At 34.7% G+C, this 19,100-nt stretch overlaps 2 protein-coding genes across 2 annotated transcripts; one reads left to right on the forward strand and one right to left on the reverse strand.

Moving 5' to 3' along the window:
- Nucleotides 1–14,370: 14,370 nt before the first annotated feature.
- On the reverse strand, nucleotides 14,371–14,880 carry LOC131636251 (uncharacterized). Its single transcript, XM_058906885.1, has one exon. It carries the CDS (start codon nucleotides 14,878–14,880, stop codon nucleotides 14,371–14,373), a length of 510 nt encoding a protein of 169 aa, XP_058762868.1.
- Nucleotides 14,881–16,126: 1,246 nt separating this feature from the next.
- Nucleotides 16,127–17,312, forward strand: LOC131636258 (glutelin type-D 1-like). Its single transcript, XM_058906891.1, has one exon. It carries the CDS (start codon nucleotides 16,176–16,178, stop codon nucleotides 17,244–17,246), a length of 1,071 nt encoding a protein of 356 aa, XP_058762874.1. The 5' UTR covers nucleotides 16,127–16,175; the 3' UTR covers nucleotides 17,247–17,312.
- The last annotated feature ends 1,788 nt before the right edge of the window (nucleotides 17,313–19,100 follow it).

Genomic DNA, 19,100 nt, shown 5'->3' on the forward strand with positions numbered 1-19,100 from the left:
TATCCACGCCTGTGTCTAAAACTATGGGTGTGTAAGCAAATCTACGCTAATCTGGATTAAAATGAATGCAGAATGTAGGGAAAAGAATGGATTATGCTCGCACGGGCCCTACCCCGCTGCCTACGTATCTGTTTTGCAGAATCAGAGCTACCGTAGCACGGCTAACTAATTTCTGTTTGTTTTGTGTTTTTTAGGTGAACAAGTTACATTCACACTCCACTGCTCGACCTTTGGAGACTTATGCTGGGAATGGAGCGGAAATAACAAGCTCTTAAGAAAAGAAAATCAAAGAGTGTGGTTTGTGTTTTAAAGAATGCATGAGGAAGACCTAAGCTAAGGAGAAAGCTTGCTACCCAATGTTATCATACAAAGGGTACAAGTCTAAGCTAAGCTATCAACCTACGAGGGATAAGGGAAAGCACACAATGAGCACACAAACGAGTGTCCGCTCGTAAAACAAACAAACCAACGGTACTGACTGAGTGGTAGAAAAGCGATCCCGCCATAGCCAAGGGGAGCAGCTCAACCCAAGTCAACCAAGCATTAGACCTCGCAAAAATGATCGGGCCATAGACAAGAGGGAGGACCCCTCTCAGCAACCAAGCCGTCACGAATCGTAAAGGAAAACGGTGCGTGCGTACACCGAGCATCAACGTCGAGCGACGCGAGCTATAGGAAAGGCGGGGGTCCGGCTACATGAACCCTTTTCCTGACATACTCGATAACAAGATCTTGTGGAGGTTCAGAAGCGAGCGACGCGTAGCGTGCGCTTACTGAACAGACTCGATGAGACTAGGCGGGGGTTGATTGCTAACCCTCTCTGCATGCCTTCCATGAGGACTTAACGGAGTGCCATATAGGACTTATTACACAGTGACTCCCTGCCGCAAAGCACAAATGTAAACACACCAACAAAAACAGAGCCTCTTTCGAGGGCTTGGCCAGATGAATGTCTAGGTCCTACTTCTCATGTTATAGGATGATGCGAGAAAGCGATAAAGTGCGAGAGAAATAAAATGAAACGGGATCAATACCAAACGGATGATGATCCGTAAACTAAGTGAAGCAAAGCGAAGATAGTAGAATCCCGCGAGCGAGCTAGCAAAGCAAAAGCAAATGGTCAGCACACCGATTAGCCACAAAAGCACACAAATGTCGACTCGCATGTCGAGCATAATCACAATACACCTGCAAGAGGAACAAGCAAACCAAACAAGCAGATATAAAGTAAAAGGATCGTGTCTCCCGGATGAGAACACGATACAAGTGAATAGGAATCGTGTTCCGCAAGTAAAACGGAACACACAAGCAATAAGCGCCGGTCGGTGACTATGCAAAAGCCTTGCACACTAGCACACAAGTTAGAGATAACAAACATCGCAATCGGAATTGTGTTATTGCTATTAACCAAAAGAAACGGGCAAGTAATGTAAACATGAAATGGACAATGAAAAATCAAAGAGAAAACAAACATGAATGATCTACAAATTAATGAAAATCAAGCATCTAGTAAGATAGTACATCTCATAAGCTTTCCGATGATATAAAGAACAAGCAAATCGGAGTTACGAGCAAAAAGTTATGCAAGTTGGAAGTTAAAAGGAAAAACACAAAAATTACACACAGGAACCGGTTCCTGCATAGGACAACCCGGTTCCCCATACAAAAAACCAGAGAAGCAACATTTTAGAAAACTGGGAACCGGTTCCCACCTAGGGACAACCCGGTTCCTGGTACTAAATCACAGAGGCAAGCATATTTCAAACTGCTGGGAACCGGTTCCCACCTAGGGACAACCTGGTTCCTGGTACACAAACCAGAGAGGCAAAAACAACGCAGGAACCGGTTCCCACCTAGGGACAACCCGGTTCCTGGTACTAAAAACCAGAGAATCAACAATTTTGGATTGAGTGGGAACCGGTTCCCGCCTGGGACAACCCGGTTCCTGGCGTAGCAAAACCAATTTTTAAGCATTTTTGGGACCTCGGAGCCGTTCGCACTCAATCCAAAATCGTTCCATAAGCAATTATCGCAAGCAAACATCATATTATGAATTAAGCACGAGTCCACAAGTAAAAATATCCTAATTATGCAAAGTGCGACGCGTCGAGCCAAGCAAATATCAAGCAAAAGTGCACCACATGCATTTGTACAAACACTTTGAGTGCGACACAAGTAACATACATGAACATCAACAATTAAGCACACAAAATCATTCATTAATCACGGATCCGAACACGAATATCACAATTCATCATCAACGAGCAACAATTGTATGCAATCAACATTAAATCCAATCACAATTCACATGAATACGACTAATTCGAGCAAAAGATGAGCAAATTCACCGATCAATCATCATCAATCATCAATTAATCAAGAACAAGAGGTAGATCTAGATCCGAATTCACATAATAATCAACAATTAAGCACTTAATTCAAGATCCGAAAGCTTACCGAATGAAGATCTAACCGAAGCGCGAACACGAACACGATACGAACGCGAACACGACACGAACGCGACACGAACTCGAACGAAATCCGGAGGGAGAGAGAGAGAGTGGAGCGCCAATCTATGTGGAGAGAGGAAGAGAAATTCAAACTTCGATCTTGATCCTTCAATCCATGTTCTTGATCTTGATGAATTTTGATGAAAGTTTTATGTGATTTGTGGTTTTGATCTATGAGAATTGAGAGAGAATTGAGAGAAAGTGTTTGTGAAGAATTGGTGAATTGAAATTATGAGAGTCCTCCTTGATTTGTGAAGAGCAAAATGTTTATATATTGTCAACGCGAAATGTCCAAATTGCCCTCGGTGCGTCTTATTTTGGCTCGTTTTTAAGGAAACTCGGTTCGGCTCTGAATTCCGGAACAAAACCAATGCCACTGTGAAGATGACCAAATTTGTGACTCGTCGCCTCGAGAATCATCTCGATCCGATAAGCGATGAAGAAAATGCGCGTGTTTGAATGACGAGAAACGTCGATTCATCTGGCGCGACTGTGCAGAATTTTGTGAGTACCGCTCAAAGAACTCGATAAAACTCCAACTTCGGCTAAGAATCTGAACAAGCATGTGTGATGAAGAATCGAAGCTAACAAAATTTCTGAGAGAATGCCGCCGGAATGGACTTCATACGATAAAAATCAAAGAAGTTATGAATTTTCGAACTCGGCGCGACATACTCGAAAACACACTTTTTACCGAAACAACGCGACGATCCTTAAAATTCTGGGAATTTTCAGTGCATAATTGGCCTTCGGTCCGAACATATGAAATCTTGGTAATGATGATACGGAGCTCCAGTTAAATTTTCAAGCGAATCCGAAGAGCGAATTGTGAGATACGAATTTTTCGAGATCCGAAACCCTACATTCAGCACTATTTTTCACTGCGAAACCTCAAGTAATTTGCACATTTGACAACCTTCCTCAAAGAATTGGCTTCCGAGCCGAACACGAAAGTTGTAGATATCGTCGAAGCATCGTATCACCTTCCAAATAGTATTTATGAATTTTCTCGTACTTTCACCGTTTAAACCATTCTTTCACACTTTACCCTCTTAAACCCATGAAAACTCTTTATTATTTTTCTTCCATTTTTGAATGACGAAATAAACGTCATTATTAACTTATAGCTCAAATAAAGAGGGCAAATTTTGGGGTGCAACAGTAAGCTTAAACAGAAGCTATCTGAAACACTATCTTTGCATAAACTATAAGAACTGTTGTTCTTAATCTACTTAAAGAGAAGAATAGAAGATCAAAATAAGAAGTAACCTTGAATAAGAATTGTTGTTCTTAATCTTCTTGAAGAGAAGAATAGAAGAGCAAAACAAGAAGTAACCTTGAATAAGAACTGTTGTTCTTAATCTGCTTGAAGAGAAGAATAGAAGATCAAAACAAGAAGCAACCTTGAATAAGAATTGTTATTTTTAATCTGCTTGAAGAGAAGAATAGAAGATCAAAACAAGAAGCATCCTTGAATAAGAACTATTGTTCTTAATCTACTTGAAGAGAAGAATAGAAGATCAAAAGAAGAAGCAACCTTGAATAAGAACTGTTGTTCTTAATCCGCTTGAAGAGAAGAATAGAAGATCAAAACAAGAAGCAATCTTGAAAAAGAACTGTTGTTCTTTATCTACTTAAAGAGAAGAGGAAAATCAAAACAAAAGGCAACTCTGAATAGATACTATGTTCACAATCTGCTTTTAAAGAAGAATTAAAGATGAAGACCAACGTGAAAAAGCTCTCAACAACTGAGGCTAACTTTCATACTCTACCTACTCATACCAAGCAATGGATCTCATCAGAAGAAGCATACAAGAAGAACTCAATGATTATTCACTTAAAAGTGATTACTTGTCATGTAGTTTGTAACTAGAATATTTGCTTGATAAGAAGCATTGTACTAAAACCAATTTAATTGGGGATGATGCCTTGAGCGACCAAGTAAAGGTCAGAAGCTTAAGAAGACTATGCTGGTGGTCATTGTGGAAGTTCTCTTGGAGACAAAGTGATGGTCAGAAGTCCAAGAGTCAATGGATGTTATATCTGTGGAAGGTGGACTGGAGGTACCCTTATTCAGAAGGTGAACCAGGATAAAAATAAACGTGTCTTTTACTTTCTGCATAATTCATTTAACTCAGAACAGTCATGCAGAATATCCTTAGAACTGTACTGAAACAAGTCAGAAGTTTTGATGATATGAAGAAGTTAAATTGAATATCTCATTCGTTATGCAACTCCAATCGAAGCATGCTTTCGCAACATTAAAAGCATATTTAGAAGATGAGATACTAAGAGAAAGAATAGAAATTAAAGAAAGGGAATTTTTAATTGATAAAGAACACAATTCAATCCTCCCTTTCTTGTGTTTTTCTCCACCTTCAAAGAATATCTTAAAAATAGACGAACTTCAAACGTCTCTCTATCTTGGAACTGCATCTCTGCAAAGACACTTGTACAAGTCATCTTCCAATGACTCTTTTGATTCCTCTATATAAGGAGTAGAAGATTTGAAGGAAGAAGAACCAACAACCATGAACTGGAAAAAATACTGAACAAAACACTAAGCTTTTGTTTATATTTCTATTACGAGGCACATAGTCTTGAGATTTATTATCTTTGTATATCTTATAAATCTCAAGTGTTAAAGTATTTTATTGTGTTGTATTATTTGTGCACATCTGAATGTATATCAAGTGCATCATGTCGTCCAATCATCTAAAATGTTTGTTTAGAAATTTAGTGAAAGTATCTTGCTAGGTTGCTTGAGCAAAGGAAGACTCTTGCTAGGTTGCTTGAGCAAATAAAATCTCTTTCTGGGTTGACAGAGCAAAGGAAGTCTCTTGCTAGTTTGATTGAGTAAAAGAAGTCTCTTTCTAGGTTGCTTGAGCAATAGTCTCTTTCTAGGTTGATTGAGCAAAAGAAGTCTCGGGCTAGTTTGCTTGAGCAGGTTATAATCATTTTTAATTATAGTGAAAATATCTTGTTGGACAAGGGGACTGGACTACTCTCAGTTTGTGAGAGGAACTAGGATAACTCTGTGTGTGATTTTACTTATTGCTTTTGCACTTTATTTCTTTCCGCTGCTAACTACTCTAAGTTCAAATTCTAAACTTGTTCAGTTTATGAAGTTGGTTTTAAGAAGAAAAAAGTATTCACCATACACAATTCAACCCCCCTTCTTGAATATTTTTCTCACCTTGAATAATAGAAAGAACATAAAATGTTTAAAAAACGTACATGTCCCATAGTGACATCCACGATGAAAGAATGATGAAACTGATTTGAGAGTTGCAAACTTGTGTTAAATTTGAATGAATGTCATTTTGGGTGTTTCATACAAGTTTTCTGGGCTCACTTTAACTTCATCGTCCTTAATTTTTCAATTCACGTCATCTATCTATAAGTTAAAACAAGCAAAAAGTTCAAACATTATGAAACAATCATTGAAACGTAAATAATAATACATAAAAAAAATTTGAAACATAAACTATTGTTAAGACGAAGGTAACTCTTCAAAGATTTGATGCAACGAAGGTGTCGCTTCGAAGAAGACGAGTTCGCTGCATGAGTTGGGGTTTCCATATGAGAGACACAAATGAGATAGATGTTATGGTTTTGTTTTGAGAGAGGGGTTGTTATATACTGAAGCGCGAGATACTTTTGCTTATATATAAATATGTAAGACCTTTCACTACGGTTGATAACATGAACCGTGATGAAATTATTGCACCTTACACCACGATTGTTTATAAGAATTGTGGTGATATACAAGGTCATGCCCATTTTGTCACGATAAATGGAATATTATTGGTACTGCGATTTGAACCCTTTCACTCTAGCTACATTTCACTACAGTTGTTAATTATGACTGTAATGAAATGTATTTTAGTAAATACAAAAAAATCGCACAAAAAAAGTTATTACAACGGCTAACAGGAAGGTCGTTGAAGGCTATCTGGTTGTTAGCATGCATTTTGCTAAAACATACTAAGGAAGATCACGTTGGAAGAGATGCTATATGGATTAGCATTCAGACTTAAACATGTTGAAGAAGATGTCATGACATCCTGGCTGGAGAAAGCTGATCTGGCAAGAGGATCAAGTGTTATTATTTGCTATAGGAATATTTGAATCAGCTCAGAATATTCGAAGAAATCAATCTGCTGATATTTTTTCCATGTTGGATTCAATCAAGAAGATTTTCACGGTGTCTTTGATTTGAGACATTATAGGAAAGATTGGATTGAAGTCCTAATTTCTTGGAGAACAAGTAGCAGACTTTTACCAGCCTCTGTGCTGCGATTTGAAGCTCAGCACATAAAAGAATTATCTATATAGAGAAGAGTTGTAACCTAGTTTAAAAGTCACGAAGCTCCTCAAACTTGCAAATTTTGGTCGTTTTGAAGATTTTTGTGTGCTATCTAGCATAAAAGTCACGAAGCTCGTTAAACTTGCAAATTTTGGTCTTTTTGAAGATTTTTTTGTGCTATACTACATAAAGTTCACGAAGTTCGTTAAATTTGCAAACTTTTATATTTTGGATGTTTTTTAGGTGCTGTAATACATAAAATACCCGAAGTTTGTTAAACTTGCAGATTTTGGTCTTTTTGAAGATTTTAGTGTACTATACTACATAAAAGTGACGAAGCTCGTTAAACTTGCAAATTTTGGTCGTTTAGAAGATTTTTGTGTGCTATACTACATAAAAGTGACAAGCTCGTTAAACTTGCAAATTTTGGTCTTTTTGAATTTTTTTTGTGCTATGCTACATAAAGTTCACGAACTTCGTTAAATTTCAAACTTTTATATTTTAGAAGATTTTTGGATGTTGTAATACATAAAATACACAAAGTTTGGTAAACTTACAGATTTTGGTCTTTTCAAAGATTTTTGTGGGTTATACTACATGAAAGTCATAAAGCTCGTTAAAATTGAAAATTTTGGTCTTTTTGAAGATTTTTGTGTGCTATACAACATAAAATTCCAAAGTTCGTTAAATTTGCAAACTTTGGTATTTTTGAAGATGTTCGAGTGCTATACTACATAAAATACACGAATTTCGTTAAACTTCCTTACATAGATATTACGACATAAAAATCACAAAATTTGTTAAACTAGCAAACTTTGGTCTTTTTAAAGATTTTCGTGTGTTTTACTACATAAAAGTCACGAAGTTCGTCAAACTTATAAAATTTGGTCATTTTGAAGATTTTTGTGTGCAATACTACCTAAAATTCACGAAGTTCGTTAAATTTGCAAACTTTGATATTTTGGAAGATTTTTGGGTGCTATACGGCATAAAATACACGAAGTTCGATAAATTTGAAAATTTTGGTATTTTGCAAAATTTTCGTGTGCTATACTACATAAAAGTCATGAAGTTCGTCAAACTTGCATAAATTTGGTCTTTTTGAAGAATTTTGTGTGCTATACTACATAAAATTACCGAATTTCGTTAAATTTGCAAACTTTGGTATTTTGGAAGACTTATGTGTTCTATAATACTTAAAATACACGAAGTTTGTTAAATTAGCATCCATTGATATTTTGGAAGATTTTCGTGTGATATACTACAAAAATGTCACAAAATTCGTTAAACTTGAAAATTTTGGTCTTTTAAAATATTTTTGTGTGTTATACTACATTAAAGTCATGAAGCACCTCAAACTTGCAAATTTTGGTCGTTTTGAAGATTTTTGTGTGCTATACTACATAAAAGTCACGAATCTCGATAAACTTGTAAAATTTGGTATTTTTGAAGATTTTTGTATGCTAATTCACGAAGTTCGTTAAATTTGTAAGCTTTGGTATTTTGCAATATTTTCGTGTGCTATACTACATAAATGGGATGAAGTTCGTCAAACTTGCATAAATTTGGTCTTTTTGAAGAATTTTGATTGCTATATTACATAAAATTAACGAATATCGTTAAATTTGCAAACTCAGGTATTTTGGAAGATTTTCGTGTGCTATACTACATAAAATACACGAAGTTCGTTAAACTAGCATACATTGATATTTTTGAAGATTTTCGTGTGTTATACTACAAAAAGTCACGAATTTCGTTAAACTTGCAAATTTTGGTCTTTTTAAAGATTTTTGTGTGTTATATACTACATAAAAGTCACAAAGCTCCTCAAACTTGCAAATTTTGGTCGTTTTGAAGATTTTTGTGTGCTATACTACATAAAAGTCACGAAGCTCGTTATGAAGGATAGAAAAACTTAGAAGATAAAAACAATCAACACAATGATTTTTATCCTGGTTCGTTGTTAACCAAACTACTCCAGACCACCCCCTTAGAGTGATTTAATCCACTAATCCAACTGATTACAATGGTTATCCACTTAGAAACACTCTTAGTCTTCTAGAGTATGTTGATCACAACTTGATCACTGAAAGAAATATTTTACAATCAATGTAAAAAAAGTTTACAAGAGTCTGAATGGCTCTAATAAATCTGTAATCACAACTGTGATATTTCTCTTGAGTTCTAAACTTAACACTCACTAAATATTACTAGAGTTTGTGAGGTTGAAGATGAAGTTCGTAAGCTTTTGAATTTGACAGCAATTTTGTATGTTTGCGCAAGTGTTCTATTTTGCTTCTGATCAGAACTTCTATTTATAGGCGTTGAGAGGAAATGACAATTGGGAGCATTTAATGCTTCGCGTGAATAGTACAACGATGCATTTAATGTTTTACACTTTTGTCAACTACCTCGAGCCTTGCTTTTGCTGCTTTTACTGACTTTGCCTTTTGTAGATTCTAAGGTTCCTTTTGTCAGTCACAGATTAGACGTTTCAGCCTTTCATCTTGTACTTTCTTCTGGACTCAGATTTTGTAGATAACAACGTTTGAATATCAGAGTCATCAGCTTTGGTGCAGAGCATCTTCTGTCTTCTAACTTTGAAGAGCTTGAGCGTGATACCATCAGAACTTCAGAGCTTGTTCTTCTGACTTTCATTCTTTTGATGTTTTCCAGTTCATGTTCTGATTCTACATGACTATCTTCTGATGTCTTGCCAAAGCATGTTCTGATGAAGCCATCAAGAACCTTCTGAGTCAGTTGCTTCTGAGCGCTGATTTGTGCATACTCTTTATATATTTCCTGAAATGGAAAATGCAAAGGATTAGAGTACCACATTATCTTATACAAAATTCATACATAATGTTATCATCAGAACACAGAATATTGATCAGAACAATTCTTGTTCTAACACGTTAAACTTGCTAATTTTGGTCTTTTTGACGATTTTTTTGTGCTATACTACATAAAGTTCACGAAGTTCGTTAAATTTGCAAACTTTTATATTTTGGTAGATTTTTTGTGTTGTAATACATAAAATACACGACGTTTGTTAAACTTGCAGATTTTGGACTTTTTAAAGATTTTTATGTGTTATTATATGAAAAACACGAAGCTCCTCAAAATTGCAAATTTTGGTCTTTTTGAAGATTTTTGTGTGCTAGACTATATAAAATTCACAAAGTTCGTTAAATTTGCAAAATTTGGTATTTTGAAAGATTTTCTAGTGCTATACTTCATGAAATACACGAATTTCGTAAACTTGCTTACATAGATATTACTACATAAAAGTCACGAAATTTGTTAAACTAGCAAATTTTGGTATTTTTGTAGATTTCTGTATGTTTTACAACACAAAAGTCACGAAGTACGTCAAACTTATAAAATTTGGTCTATTTGAAGATTTTTGTGTGCTATACTACATAAAAGTCACGAAATTCATCAAACTTGCAAAATTTGGTCTTTTTGAATATTATTGTGTCCTATACCACATAAAATTCATGAAGTTCGTTAAACTTACAAAATTTGGTTTTTTTGAAGATTTCCGTGTGCTATACTACATAAAAGTCACGAAGTTCGTTAAATTTGCAAACTTTGGTATTTTAGAAGATTTTCGAGTGATATACTACATAAAATACACGAGTTTTGTTAAACTTTCTTACATAGATATTACTACAGAAAAGTCACGAAATTTATTAAACTAGCAAATTTTGGTCTTTTTGAAGATTTCCGTGTGTTTACTACATAAAAGTGACGAATTTCGTCAAACTTATAAAATTTGGTCATTTTGAAGATTTTTGTGTGCAATACTACCTAAAATTCACGAAGTTCGTTAAATTTGCAAACTTTGATATTTTGTAAGATTTATGGGTGCTATACGACATAAAATACAAGAAGTTCATTAAACTTGCATACATTGGTATTTTGAAAAATTGTCGTGTGCTATACAACATAAAAGTCACGAAGTTCATCAAACTTGTAAAATTTGGTCTTTTTGAATATTTTTGTGTCCTATACAACATAAAATTCATGAAGTTCGTTAAACTTACAAAATTTGGTCTTTTTGAAGATTTCTGTGTGCATACTATATAGAAGTCACGAAGTTCGTTAAACTTGCAAAAATTGGTATTTTTGAAGATTTTTGTGTGCTAATTCACAAAGTTCATTAAATTTGTAAACTTTGGTATTTTGCAAGATTTTTGTGTGGTATACTACATAAAAGTCATGAAGTTCGTCAAACTTGCATAACTTTGGTCTTTTTGAAGAATTTTGTGTGCTATACTACATAAAATTAACAAAGTTCGTTAAATTTGCAAACTTTGGTATTTTGGAAGACTTACGGGCGCTATAATACATAAAATACACGAAGTTCGTTAAACTAGCATACATTGATATTTTGAAAGATTTTAGTGTGCTATACTACATAAAGGTCACAAAATTCGTTAAACTTGCAAATTTTGGTCTTTTTAAAGATTTTTATGTGTTATACTACATAAAAGTCATTTTCTCCATATGTTTAATTTGAGCAGAATAATAAAAACAAACGTAAGTAAATAAGAATACGACAAAAGAGAAGAAAATTTCATTGAAGAGATAAATTACAAGGACTGAATAACAAATTACAAAAAAAAAACTTAGGCATAAAACGCTTCACAGCTTTCTTCAGTAAGGATATCATTGTTATCCGGAAATTCTGCATTGCGGAGAATCTGAGTTACTTCAGTAGATTCAAGCAGAGCAGATAGAATTCTCCCATATGGGATGTGAAAACTCTGACCACATTCAAAGGCTATGAGAGATTCTTTTAGATGACAAAAGATGATTGCAAGAAGATTCAGTGGACGACCATTTTCAAGTAGATGAATCAGAAAGCGATCCCTACATGATAAGATATGATGAAAGTTTCCTCTAGGCGTTATGTTAGAGAAAATAAACCTAAACAAAACTTGTTTGAAGGGAGTCATAAATTATGCATTGTTAAAAATGCGTGCGATATTTCTACTCATAGTGTGAGATGCATTATGTAACATCCCAATTTATTTAAGCATGTTTATTTATCACCAAAAATAATCAAAAATGAGATAGTGGATTTGTTGGAATCAAAATTTATTAGTTAGGATGAAGCTAAATGGCACATTGGTAAATGTTATTTAGTTAGAGGGCAGTTGGGTCATTTTCCTTTAAGAACTTGTTTGGGGGAAGAACATTAAGGCCTTATAACAAAAGAAAAATCGGAATTTTGAGGATGGGGAGAAACAAGGACACGTGAATGGAAGGAGAAAGAGTCCATCTTGCTTGATCAAGTGGTTGCATGTGGAATTGAAGAGGGAATCAAGGTTAATCAAAGCCATCTTCATAAGTTCTTGCATATGTGTGAAGCTTTGAAAACTTTAGAGTGAAGAACCATGGTCAAGAATGAAGAGCAAAGTTGTAGTCATCTCTATTATAATCATCAAGTTAGAATTTCTAATGATTCAAGGTGAGAATTTCTAATGATGCAAGAACCATGCCTTTGTGAATTGCATGTTTGGGAACAAGGGTTAGAATGAGAAAATTGTTTATGCATGTTGGTGTTGGTAGGTGTGTTAATACATGTATATGCTGCTATAGAATACTGTCACATGTTAGGGTTCGGATTGAGATGGATTAGAATGTGTTACATGTGATCTTATGCAGGAAGAATGTCATTTTTGGCTTTGGTTCAATAAGCAATCGATTGCACACCAGTGCAAATCGATTGCACTGTGAAAAATTTACTTTCTGCGTTTTTGGTTCAGCAAGCAATCGATTGCACACCAGTGCAAATCAATTGCACCTGACAGAAAGTCATCTCTTTATTGTTTCGACCATAACTGGAGTTCCGTAACTCGGAATTGGGCGCCCTCAGAGGCATTGGAAAGCTAACAGAAAGGGCAATGAAATGCTAAAACTTCGACAACTTTATAATACTCTTAAGTAATAATTAAATCCATGTGAATATCCTTTCACCTCGATTAGTAGAAGATAATTCTTAGATAATTGATTAGTTAACCGTTCTCAAGACCTTGGTGCCCAAGTGTTCCTCCAACTGGGTTGTAGGCATCATGGAATAGGTGGTGATGGAAATCAAATCTAGCTACGTACACCAAAGATGTTGAGATCGTATAGCTTGTGAAGCTAACCTTGTGAAACCAAATGCGAGGAGGCCTTACTACTTGGTGTAATTTGTGTACGTCGATTAACAAAATATGAATATGGTAAGGTAAACCTTAGGATACCTAGACCAAGAGATATGAATGGATGATATGTTGCTTTTCACTTTTCCCTATCAATCGACTACTTTGAAATCATACAATCTAATGGTGTAGTAAGTATGAGACGAGGGGTTAAAGGACACACAAAAGCACAACAACTGCGAGTAGGCACGTTACATATATGTTGGTTACTTCTTGTGAAGAAATTCCAAGGATGCCTCTGGGCCGCATATATTGCAAGCATTCTCGGGCTTTGGTCTTGGGAATGGGCCGGCTCCGTAGTTCAGGAGCTATTCTTCGGGGATGAACTCCCGGGGATGTGTACCTCACCTTCTCCTTTTGTTGTTTCATTATGGGTGAATTTCTATGTGTGATTTGGACCCAGCAAATTGGAAGAGTTGAATTGTTGTAGCGATTCAATGTCGGTTCCACGGTTTTCTATAGACATATGAGTTACTTACCATGTAGATTGAAAAGGTATGCTTTGGGTCTTGTTTCCGAGAGCAGATAGGCAGGTAAACCCGGAAGACCAGACCTTGAGGGTAGCTCCCGAGAGAAGGCTGACAGGTAATAACAGAAGACCTATTATGGAGGAAGCATGTACCTAATATCCGAACATGTGATATATTCTCAGAGGATCCAATCGGGTGATCAGTGGACACTCCATTGTGGTGCTACGATTTGATAGGCTTTCCTGTACTGGACATTTAGGAAACCTTAGGATCTTAGATTGATATGTAGTTGATGCATGTACCTTGTAGAGTCAAGAGGACCCATAAGATTGGGGAACTCACTGAGATTTAGTAATCTCACCCCATTCATCTTATTATTTTTTCAGGTACCGTGCAAGATCGAGTTTTTCCAGATGCTTGCATCAAGAGCTTTTGATTGGATATCGTGAAGGTCGTGCCTGGTCTTTTCTTCCGCTGTGTATCTTTATCATTATGTAGACATATTCATTGTATCCATCTTCGAGATGATTTTGAAATGTATACATCTTATGTTATTATTTTTGACTTTTGTATGTACTCAATACCAGTTATTAGTATTCTGCTGATATGATTTTAGACACATATTGGTAGGGTATTACACATTCCAGCGATCAAACACAGCGAGACAGACAACATATGGGTTAGAAGCATATTCATTCCCATTTCAACGTTCTTTTCTTGCAAAGTACCAATTTCATTGATATTGAACTTGTTTAACAGTGTGATGCTTGATATTGTTGACATTGCATGAATCACCAAATCATCCATCACCATAAAGTTTATAACATATTTCACAAAACCACTCTTGTTATTGGAAAAACCTTTTTTTATTCAGCAACCTTCTTATTTCCAATATAATGAACTTCACTGCTCATAAAGTTTGAGCAAGAAGAATAGGCTGGAGCCATAAAAGGAGAGTGAATATTGACAGAACTAGTGCACCGAGTTGTGTTATCTTTTGTCACCTCAAACTTACACTTATTTGGACACATGAACAACTTTATTTCTTCATCTTTGTCTTCATTAGCATGGTTACGAGTAAGGAAGCCTGAGATTTGAGTGGAAGAGCTTTGAGCTTTTGGGTTTAAGAGAACATCCTTGGTTTGAAATGGTTGCATGTAATTCTGGTCCAGATTTTCAACACTTTGAAACAGATTTCCTAAGCTACCTACCATGTTATTTGAACTTAGAAGCTTAACTACAGTACCAATAGGTAAGAATAGCAAGTTGAAGAGAAAGTCTATGACCGGTTTTGAAGCTTCAACAAAGAGAACTTTGTTATTCTTTGTGTCGATAAGAAGCTTCATGGATACTTTGGTGGAAGAAGAAGACGCCATAATATATTAAAAGGTAGTATAATAGCCTTAATATGAAAAGTTGTTCATTTATAGACAGATTATTACAAAGAGTTGAGTGGGGTTGCACAAATAATTGCTTAAACAAGATAAGAGCTATCTATATATAATACTTATTGTAGAAGTAAAAACATATTCACTCAGTTGATATATTATTTTCTCCAGAAAAATAGAGGTTATGATTAATTATGCATTATTAGGGCTGGAAAATTGGTTGGTTCAGATCGGTTTCAGGTCCAAAACTTAAATTTAGTGTAAATTGCGGTCCCAACCCAATTTCAACTGATAAAATTTTAGTTTTTGACAGATTCGATTAACTCAGTTTGGCGAATAAATCAGGCCGATTTAGTCGGTTTAATGTTTATTAAGTAAATCTATAAAAATGATTCATCATTTATAAAAATTCACATAAATTTAACTTTTAATATTTTTTTAAACAATAGACCGGTCGGTTTGAATCAGACGGTTCAAATTTGAGAATATCCTTATTCTCAAATTTAATAAAAAAAACAATAAATCGGTCGGTTTGAATCGAACGGTTTAAATTTGATAATATCCTTATTCTAAAATTTTGTAATAAGAAAGATAATAGATCGATGGTATGGAATCAGACGGTTAAAATTTGTCCACCCTATCCATTATAAAATGGAGCTACATGTCCTAACTCTTTCATTTTAATGCAATGTAGTACTAATGAACAAGAAATATTCCCTATGTTTCTCTTGATTTTATAAAAGAAATAAAGAGTTGAAGACTACTTATACATTTAAATTATTTACTGTAAAATGTACTATCAAGTAAAAACATTTTAAACCTGTATTTAATTTTTTTTATTTCTTATATATTTTATATTAGTGTAATGTGAAATATTTGATTGAGAGAATGTGAGTACAAGGGGACCAATAAAATGATTGATGGTAGATTTTATATTGAAACCATTTTTAATTAATAATTATTCTTTCAATGTCATTTGAGAAAGAATATAAATGTACAATTTCGTTACCGGTAATTACTCTTTTTTAGTTTTCCGTTTGTGCTGCGTTTATATTATTCATGTTTTTGTTAATTTTTCCTAACAAAGAGTTTTTAGTTACTTAATATCAATGTACAATTTCGTAATTACCGGTAACGAATATTGGTAGCGATAACAAATAACACAAACTACATTCTGTTACACTTGCAATTTCCTATATAAGCAAGCACACACATTCTCTCTCAATCATCAAAACTTTCTTTCCTTTTCTCTCTGATTTTGTTCATCTTTGTTGCTAATTGCTATGGATATTGATCTCACTCCAAAATTGTCGAAGAAAGTGTACGGTGACAATGGTGGATCGTATTACAGTTGGTCACCATCTGAACTTCCTATGCTGCGTGAAGGTAACATTGGTGCTGCCAAGTTAGCTCTTGAGAAGAACGGTTTTGCCACTCCTCGGTACTCTGATTCTTCCAAAGTTGCATATGTTCTTCAAGGAAGTGGAGTTGCTGGAATTGTGCAACCTGAATCAGAAGAGAAGGTTCTTGCAATTAAGACGGGTGATGCTTTAGCACTTCCTTTTGGTGTTGTGACATGGTGGTTCAACAAAGAGGACACTGAGTTGGTTATTTTGTTTCTTGGAGATACTTCAAAAGCACATAAGGCTGGTGAGTTCACTGATTTTTTCCTAACTGGTCCTAACGGAATCTTTACCGGATTTTCGACTGAGTTTGTGGGAAGAGCTTGGGACTTGGACGAGACCAATGTGAAGACCCTTGTTGGGAAACAAACCGGGAAAGGGATTGTGAAGCTTGACGGAAGCATCAGCCTTCCTGAGCCTAAAGATGGAGACAGGAAAGGTATGGTCTTGAATTGTCTAGAGGCACCATTGGATGTCGATGTTAAGAATGGCGGAAGGGTTGTTGTTTTGAACACCAAGAACCTTCCTTTGGTTGGTGAGGTTGGTCTAGGAGCTGACCTTGTGAGGCTTGATGGAAATGCCATGTGCTCGCCTGGATTCTCTTGCGATTCTGCTTTCCAGGTTACTTATGTTGTTAGGGGAAGTGGACGCGTTCAAGTTGTTGGTGTTGATGGCAAGAGGGTTTTGGAGACTACTTTGAAGGCTGGAAATTTGTTCATTGTCCCAAGGTTTTTCGTCGTCTCCAAGATTTGTGACCCCGAGGGAATGGAGTGGTTTTCTATCATCACTACTCCTAATCCCATCTTTACACACATGGCTGGAAGTTCTTCAGTGTGGAAGGCATTATCATCTACAGTTCTGCAGGCTGCTTTCAATGTAGATGCTGAAACTGAGAAACTCTTCCGTTCTAAGAGAACTGGAGATGCCATTTTCTTCCCTCCTCCAAATTAACTAGAATGAATATAAGTGTCTATAACATAAGTCATTATTGACAATAATACCTTCTAAGAGTTTACAATGTATCGGCTGTTTGAATATGTTTCGTGTTTCGTATGAGTACTTTACAATGTTTATGCACTCTACTGTGAGTTTATATAAGAGTTGATTGCCTATTCTTCAAGCTTATGCTCTCAAGGTTTACTAGCATAGTTATCTAAATTTAGCATTTTATATGCCAAATTAGTTTGTTAATTAATATGGCTTCGTTTTGGTTCGTATTGTTGTTATTATTATTTTGATTGTATGAGTAATTTCTTCTCTATAATATATGTTGTCTGTATTATGTTGAAGGAATTTATACTTTGTAGATTTTTGATGAAATATGAATACATACATTTTGATTGTATGATTACTTAATGCAATGAACAGAAAGTTGAAAACTACTAGTAGTATATTATATATATAAATTATTTATTGTAAAATGGATCAAGTAAAAATATTATAAACTTGTATTTATTTTTTCTATTTTTTATATTAGTGTAATATGAAATATTTGATTGAGAGTGTGTCAGTACTAGGGGACCAATAATGATTCAGGGTAGATTTTATATTGGAACCATTTTTAATTAATAACTATTCTTTACCTGTCATTTGAGAAAGATGGTGATTTTTCTAGTGTTTTTTGTTTTCCATTTGTGTTGTCTTCATATTATTCTCTATATATTAGTTTTTTCTCAACAACATATTCATCTCAATAAAATGCTCGTTATTATTTGTAATTCAACATTAATGCTTGTATCTAGAAGCAATTTCTAGTAATTTAGGGCTGATTTCTATCTTGCTGATGTTGATGTTTGCTTTTCAAGTGATTTTTAAGCTTTGTTTATTAATTTTTTTTAAAGTTCAAAATTAAATTTCTAATTTATACCAAAAAAATTTAATATTTCAAATTTTTTACATATCTAATATTTCAATTTAAATGTTAAAGTTTTCATGTTTTAAAAAAAAAATTATTGTTGTCCAAAATATGCACGTCAATTCTTCTGTTACATGATCTTCTTGCAATTTTTATTTTTTTTATTTATATGACAAAATATTATTATGTAATATTTTTTATTATATTTTAATAGAACAAGCCAATTGGATTGAAGCATATATGACCAAATATTATATAAATAAAAATGTCTTGAGAACCATTTTCTCATATCTCTTCTCAATTTTTTCTAAACTTTTTTATTCTTGTTTTAACATGAGTTTTGTTGGCCATGTTTTTTATTCGAGAATCAAGTCTAGCATGAAGATCCCTTTTATGGTTAATTGGGATTATGAGCAACTTTAGGCTAGCGCCAACAACAAAGCGTCGATAACAATAGTCAGTAAAACGATCAAAAGGCCAGTAAAACAGACTCTTTCCTTCTTTACAACTAGTCGAAGAACAGTCTTAAAGATCCCATATTACAAAGGGATGACGAAATGGTCATAGATAATTTCAGTTCTAGATCTAAAGACGCCCTTTATATTATTTGTAATGTTGTTTCCATCTTACCCGTGGAATATGACTGTGTCATAGAAGTTACTGGCACAGAAGATGAATACTTTGCTGAAGAAACAGAAAATCATAAACCAATGTGCTATTACATAATGAGCAATCACTACTACGTAAAAGCCATTTCACAATGGTTGGGAAAGTGATACCACCACGTTTGACCAACCGTTGTGAGGTAGGGTGGTTATATGTATGATGCTTTCCACCACGGTACTGCGGCCGTTATTATAAACTAGGCAACACGCTACCTATCACAACATTTACTTCAAACAACCGTTGTGATATTCTTTAATGCATAACATTTAACAACAGTTGTTTTA

The sequence above is a fragment of the Vicia villosa genome, unplaced genomic scaffold (genome assembly GCF_029867415.1).
Source record: "Vicia villosa cultivar HV-30 ecotype Madison, WI unplaced genomic scaffold, Vvil1.0 ctg.001678F_1_1, whole genome shotgun sequence".
Classification (NCBI taxonomy): Eukaryota; Viridiplantae; Streptophyta; class Magnoliopsida; order Fabales; family Fabaceae; genus Vicia; species Vicia villosa.

What these genes read in the sequence shown, in the direction of transcription:
- LOC131636258 (XM_058906891.1), top strand. Translation starts at nt 16,176, where the DNA reads ATGGATATTGATCTCACTCCAAAATTGTCGAAGAAAGTGTACGGTGAC.
- LOC131636251 (XM_058906885.1), bottom strand. Translation starts at nt 14,880, where the DNA reads ATGGCGTCTTCTTCTTCCACCAAAGTATCCATGAAGCTTCTTATCGAC.